Genomic DNA, 7,122 nt, shown 5'->3' with positions numbered 1-7,122 from the left:
AGGAGAAGGAGAAGGAGAAGGAGAAGGAGAAGGAGAAGGAGAAGGAGAAGGAGAAGGAGAAGGAGAAGGAGAAGGAGAAGGAGAAGGAGAAGGAGAAGGAGAAGGAGAAGGAGAAGGAGAAGGAGAAGGAGAAGGAGAAGAAGAAGAAGAAGAAGAAGAAGAAGAAGAAGAAGAAGAAGAAGAAGAAGAAGAAGAAGAAGAAGAAGAAGAAGAAGAAGAAGAGCTTAGTTTTGAACATGTCAAATTTGAGGGCATGGTGGGACAGTCGGGTACCACCACAGTGAGGTACCACCTCACACCTATCAGAAATAACAAACGCTGGAGAGGATGAGGGGAAAATAGGTACACTAATGAACTGCTGATGGAGTTGTGAACTTGTCCAACCAATATGAAGAACAATTTGGAATTAGTAGTATTCATAAGACAGTTGGAGGTTATAGGATTATAGATTTGGAGCTAGGAAGAATCTTACAAGTCACTGAGTCCAACACTCTCATTTTACATATGAGGAAACTGAGGTTCAAAGAGATTAAGAGACTTGCCTAGGGTCACACAGCTAATAAGTGTCTGAGGCGGGGATTCAAACGTAGATTTTCCTGGCTCCTGGTCCAGTTTTATGCCTTGTTGCCTCTCTGCCAGAATGGAGTTCAAAATGAAGGTAGTGATTTAGGAGTCATCCCAAAGAGCTCATAATGGAAGCCAGAGGAATGAATGAAGATTGTCAAGGGAGAGAGTGTCAGAAGAGAAGGCAGGGAAGAAGGGGAGGCACAGAGCCTTGAGGGATGGTCACAGAGGGAGGGGGAAAGAAGAAGAACCAAGAAAGGAGAGTAAAAAGGAGTGAACAGTTAGAGAGGCAAGCGATCTTAGGATCATAGGTGCAGACTTGGAACTCAGAGACCATCTATTTCATGTTTTTACAGATTAAAAAAATGAGGCACAAGGAAATTAAGTGCCTTGTTCAAGGTTGTATAGGTAGTAGGTGGCAAAGCCATGATGTGAGCCCAGGTCCATCTGACTCCACAGACAACATTCTTTCAACTATATACTGCACTGTCATAAGACATATACTATTGGACATGACCTATTATCTATCCCTTGCTGGAGAAGGAATTTGAGGTTCAGATGAGTGAAATGACCTACTCAAAAGTCACACAGTCAATTACAGCTGAGTAGGGTCTAGGACCCAGGACTCTGCTCTGTTTAAGGGACTTTCATTTTTCCACACTGTAGGAAACACTCGCTCCCATTGGCCCAAGCCGTGAAGATAATGGTGGTGATTTCTTTTCAAGCTAGAATCCTTAGTCCACCTTCTTTGAGCATCCCCATCCCATCTAACCTCACCTTGCCTTTTCAGGACCCCCAAGAACAAATTCTGAAGCGCGTGAACTTTACCTTGAAGGAAACCGTGTGCCCAATGACTGAGGAGCTCGTGCTGTACCAGTGTGACTTCAAAACTGATGGGGTAAACAGTCAGTGGGAGGAAAGGCTTGAAGGCACCCTGGAGGAGGTGGAGGGGCTTGTTGGAGCTTTTATTATTCTGCTTTGCTCAATCCTACCTTTCATCAAAGCAGTACCCAAGATTTCTGTTAAGTCTTGAAACCTTGGGAGGTTGATAGTATAGCAGTTATTTTCCCATTTAACTCATGAAGAAACAAAGGGTCCAAAGGAGGGGAGCTTCACATAAGGACACAGCCTGCTGGTTGTGAAGCCAGGAATAGAACTCAGGTCCCCTAGATCCAACCTTAAGTGCTCTCTGACCTGGAAGGGACTCTGTGGCATTAGGAGATAACTGCACTTCTGGCTCTCACAGATCTAAACCCTCTGGGCCCCTGAAAAGATGAGCAAATTAGACTTTTCTCAATTTTTTCCTCCCTTCTTTTCTTCCTTTCTTCTCTCATCCTCCTTTTTTCTTTTCTTTGTTCCTCCTCCTCCTTCTTCTCCTCCTCCTCCTCCTCTTCTTCTTCTTCTGTCTTTTTTTTATCTCTGTCTGTCTGTCTGTCTCTCTCTCTCTCTATCTTTCTGTCTCCCTCTCTAATTGTGGGTGTCCCCTACACAGCTGGTGAAAGAATGTCAAGGCTCAGTATCCAACGAACAGGGCATTGCTGCCATCATCCTCACCTGTGACCCAGTGGCCCCAAAGGTGAGCTTTCTACTTTTCCCCCACTCTCTGTCCTACCCTCTCATATTTTATCCTTCAGGGCTGATCCAGTTAGCTGCAGTAGTAGAGGGTTTGGTGGGGGATAGAGGAGATTCCATCTTGCCCTCCCTGCTCTGGCCCACTACCCCTGTCACCTGAGCAGGAGAGACACCTGAGGGAGGGCTGGCCATAGCAGAGCAACCACAGGGCACACCCAAGCTGCTGTGGGCTTTCCCAACCCCTGTGGCTACCTTTCCAAGGTTTGCACCTCATCTGGGTAGGCTTACTCCAGAGAATAGTTCGCATTTTAACTTAGATTAGAAAATGTATCCTCCCACTACATCCCAGCTGTCCCTTTGTACTCTGGGAGTCTTAGACCTGAAGGGTGGGAGAAAGACCAGGGATTGGGCACGACCTAAACTGACTATTCTTAGGAGGGAGCAAAGAACCCATGCCCAACCCCTACTCCAAGGGCCAGCACACTGACAGAAGTTCCTCAGTCTCTAGCTCTGTTACCTGAATCAGATGCTTATGCTCCATCTTAATTTCTTTGCAGCCCTCTCGCTCCAGAAGAGCCCTGCTTCCATGGCAAAGGAAAGGTTCAAAGAAAAATGACCACAGACCTGGGACATACACTCTGATTGCCGCTGTAAAGCCCAAAAGACATAAGGGCTCATATATACTTTCTGCCTAGGCTCAAGTCAATATAAATCAAAGCCTGCTTTCTCCCTTACATTTGACTCTTTTTCAGTTTCCACTCCCCCTAATGATACACACACATAAACACACACACACACACACACACCTGTATAATCTATATATATATTTTTCTGTATGTGGCACACATATATAATATAATGTTTGGGGTACATATATGTAATTTGCATGGGGTATACATACATATGACATGCATGTATGTGTGTGTGTGTGTGTTTAGCCTGGTCTTCAAGACTTGAGCATTTGTATAAGATTTTCTTCCTTGGTGGAGAAAACAATATCTTGATACTACAAACCTATCCGTGTGAAAGATGGAGTTGGTAGAATGGCTTTGGAGAAGAGAGATATTATTATTCCTCTTTCCTGCTTCAAGGGAGGACACATTTCCTAAATATTCTTTTTAAAAAGATCAGGGAGAGAGAGAGACAGACAGACAGACAGACAGACAGATTGACTGACTGACTTTGGAAGGCAGACATGCAGGAGAAAGCTGGTTCTTCAAACATATCCCAGATTTCCAGTTTCCCTTCCTAGAATCTTTGGGGAATTACCCCTTGGATGAGATTGCAGCGTTTCTTTCTTGGTTGAACTGAAATATCTCATGCTCAGTGGGAGAGTTTATTGATTCTGTGCATTTTCTGGCATATTCTAACTTATGTAACTTGTCTGATTTCTGTTTGCTCTGTGCTTGGATAAATGGATTTACTCATTCTTCAATATCTGTGATGGTCTTTTATGCAATTAGAATTTGGTGGGAAGGAGTCAAGGCTCCAATGTAAGCTTTGAGTACTCCTTCCTTCTCAGTCCTTTTGCTAGCTCATCAGTAATAGTATGCCCTTAACTGTGAGTGTACCTCAATATTCTTGGCATACACTCACTAGCCTTCTTCTCTCTCACTTAGAATCATCAGTTTCCATAGGTTTAGGTATCATCTTTATAAGATGACTATATATATTCTATATATTTATATCTTAAGCCTCTCTGTTGAGGCTGAGTCAGGCATCTCCAACTGCCTGCTGGACATCTGAAACTGGACATCCTATATAGATATCTCAAACTCGGCATGCCCTCTCTCAACAAGAGATTCCATCATCTTTCACCCTAAACCTACCCCTTTTCTCAATTTCCATATTTCTAATGAGGATACCACCACGCTTCCAGAATCCCAGGTTTGCAAGCTCAGGATTATCCTAGGTTCTGTACTCCTCTTCACCCCGTTATCCAGTCACTTGCCAGCATCTCTCATATCCATTCCTTTCTCCCTAGATCCACAGCCACCTCTTGAGGTCAACTCCTCATCACTTCTCACTTGCACTTTGGCTCCTGATTGGGTTCCCAATTGGTTTCCCTGCCTCAATTCTCTCCTTACTGTAATCAATCATCCATAGAGCTTAATTGAATGTCTGATCATGCCATCCCCCTAATTCATAAACATCAGTGGATTCTTATTGCCTCTAGGAGAAAACACCAACTCCTCTGGCTTTTAAATTGCCTTTTACCACTTGTCCCCGGCCTGTCTGAATTCATTAGGTATCACTCTCCTTCTTGCACTACTGGCTTCCTCCTTATTCCTCACACATGATACATCATGTCATCTCCGTGCCTTTCTGGACAGCCCCCATACCTGGAATGCATGCCCGCCTTACCTTAGCCTCATAGAATCCTTCACAGAACTAAGCAAAACTTCTATGTGAAGTTTTTCCTGATTATCTCAATTGCTACTGCCTTCCTTTCCTAGACTACCTTACATTTAATTTTATTTAGTCTCTACATAATTATATGTATATACATTAGGTTCCCCTTCTCCCACCCCACCTCAAACACCCTTCTACTTTACCCCCTATAGAATATATAGACCTCGAGAGCAGAAATTGTTTTATTTTTATCTTTGTATCTTCAGTAACTGAGCCCAGACCTGGAACACAGTAGGTGCTTAATAAATGCTTGTTAATTAACTTATTGTTGATGGTGCTGGGATGATAGGTTGAGGTTATCAGTTCAGTGTTTCTGCAAAAGTAACCTGCTCAAATATTACTATAGCTGCCTTTCCAGGCCTGCCCCGACCTGAGCTCATTCTAAAGTCACCACCCACTATTGTATTCTTCAATAGCCAATGTGAGCCAGCCCATTTTTGGTGACTGAGCAGCTATGGGAGGTCTATGTGATAGGAAAATTGAGGGGTCCTACTGGAGTATAGGAGAGAAGCCACTTGCTATGGAAGCATCATCAGTCCAAGAAAAGGCATTACACAGTGGAGGGGAATGAGAAGGGAGAATATTGTTGGTGCGGAGCCTACATCCTGGAGGCCCCAAACTGCACTCTCGGGTTGGGGCCTCTGCTGGATATATCTCTGACACGGCTGTCTTGCCCAGTCAAACTGCAACGGAAATGTAGAGATAGGCGAGGGTTTGGGGGGGGGAGCAGGTTTTATCTTTAGTGAATTGTGTGCTTTTCTTTTTTATTGTGAGAAGGACTATTTTTATTGCATTTTTAGCTGCATGGTTGTTGCATAGGTTCCATTTCTGAGCCTGAATCCCTGGAGTGACCTAAGCAAGGTCTGACTCGGGACAAGAGGTCAGGGTTTAATGCTAGAGCTCAGGACACTAAGATGAGAGGTGCAGGCCAAAGCAGTGCTCAAAGTGGGGGGAATGAACATCCGCACCCCAAATTACAACTTCTCTGGAGAAGTTAGAGAAAATTAGTTTAGTTAGAGAAAATTCTCCTTTTTGACTGCAACTTAGCACTGACAGGCTCTTTCAATTTACCGTCAACCCTAAAAAGAATGTTAGAAAGTGTTATCTGTTAGTGTACATAGTAGGTCTCTTTCCTTGTTCCTTCTCTCTCTTAAAGCTCAAACTGGTGGCTAGAGATGGTGAAGCCATGACCAATTGTGGGGCTGCTTGTTTGGGTCTGGCTCCCTCCTCAAGAAACTGTAATTTTTATCAAAGAGGGTAAACACTCAAACTCTTTCCCCAAGGAACTGTGGGCAGAAAGTTCCCTTCCTAGTCTCTCACATTAGCCCATCTCTGAATGGGAAATCACTTCAAAATCGCTTCCTTCAGACCCCAGCACTGTCCCAGACCTAGCCCCATCCTGTGGCTCTAGTCTGAACCTGTCTAGATGACTCTGTAGTCTCCTACGGGAATGCTGGGCATAGTGCAGAGGGCGCTGTCAGACATCGCCAGGGTCTATCTCAGTGCCTTGCTACTCCACTCTGCCCCAGGCTTAGCCAAGGGTACTGCCCTAGGTAAAGTGGGGTGCTGGTGCTGCTGTTTCTCTTCCTCTCCTCCCAAACACACCCAGGCCCCTCATACTGGGGAAAGAAGCAGCAATGGACTCCCATGTCTGTGGAACTGTAAGATGCAGAGGAAAGGAGAGGTATCCAGTCTTTCTAAGTTGGGGATTTAAGGACCATTGCAAGTTGGGGGGAGGCTCTGACAGTCCTAGCCAGGCCACAAAGTGTGAGGTATGGTTGTGTATGTGTAGTGTTCTCACACAGGGGACAGATGCACAGACATTCTTGTTTGTGCTCACTTTTTCCTGTCATGGTTTTCTTTTGTCTCCAGGGTGTAAATAGCTATGGGCAACTTGGCCTTGGGCCATGAAGAGAATGTGCTTGAGTCCCAGCAGTTGAATGATTTCTGTAACGCCAAACTCATTAGGATGCTGACAGGAGGAGGGGGACACTCAGCTGTGGTCATAGGTCCCTTGCTGAAAACCAAATGCAGTCACACTCACAGCATTTAGAACTGGAAAAGGCACCTTGATGATCATCTGGCTCAGGCCTCTCATTTTACAGATGAGGAAACTGAGGCTCAGAGGAGGAAATCCTCCAGTCTTTCGTAAATTAGAATACCTCTCCTTTCCACCATGATTTTTGCAGAAGTTAACCTTTTTTGGGTCATGGACTCCTTGAGCAGTCTGGTGAAGTCTATGGACCCCTTCTCAAAATAATATTTCTTTTTAGAGGTGGAACTCTTTTTAAATTTTTTTATTTTTATTATTTTTGTTATTTTTAACATGTGTTTTTAAAACTTTGGGTTACAAATTTTCTCCCTTCCTCCCTCCGCACCCACCCTCATTGAAAAGGCAAGCATCTCAATACAGGTTATAGATGTGCAGTCATGCAAAACACTTCCATAGTAGTCCTGCTGTGAAAAACTAAGTATATTTCCCTTCATCCTATCCTACCCCCATTTATTCTATTCTCTCTTTTGACCCTGTCCCTCCTCAGAAGTGTTTGCTTTTGATTACCCCCTCCCCCAATC

The 7,122-nt window shown here is 44.4% G+C and overlaps 1 protein-coding gene across 1 annotated transcript in view; it reads left to right on the top strand.

The window, feature by feature from the left end:
- Positions 1-2,870, top strand: part of LOC114027986 (cathelicidin-related peptide Bf-CRAMP-like) — a 5,910-nt gene extending 3,040 nt beyond the window's left edge. Inside the window, exons 2-4 of the mRNA XM_027842144.1 lie at positions 1,355-1,462; positions 2,057-2,140; positions 2,694-2,870. Coding sequence (XP_027697945.1) covers positions 1,355-1,462; positions 2,057-2,140; positions 2,694-2,831 — 330 coding nt within the window. The 3' untranslated portion in view covers positions 2,832-2,870. The remainder of the gene's footprint in view (positions 1-1,354; positions 1,463-2,056; positions 2,141-2,693) is intronic.
- Positions 2,871-7,122: the final 4,252 nt, after the last annotated feature.

Source organism: Vombatus ursinus, unplaced genomic scaffold (genome assembly GCF_900497805.2).
Source record: "Vombatus ursinus unplaced genomic scaffold, bare-nosed wombat genome assembly UNPS02014867.1, whole genome shotgun sequence".
In the NCBI taxonomy this organism is placed as follows: domain Eukaryota; kingdom Metazoa; phylum Chordata; class Mammalia; order Diprotodontia; family Vombatidae; genus Vombatus; species Vombatus ursinus.
Note: the sequence above shows the minus strand (reverse complement) of the source record. Positions and strands in the feature narration are given on the sequence as shown.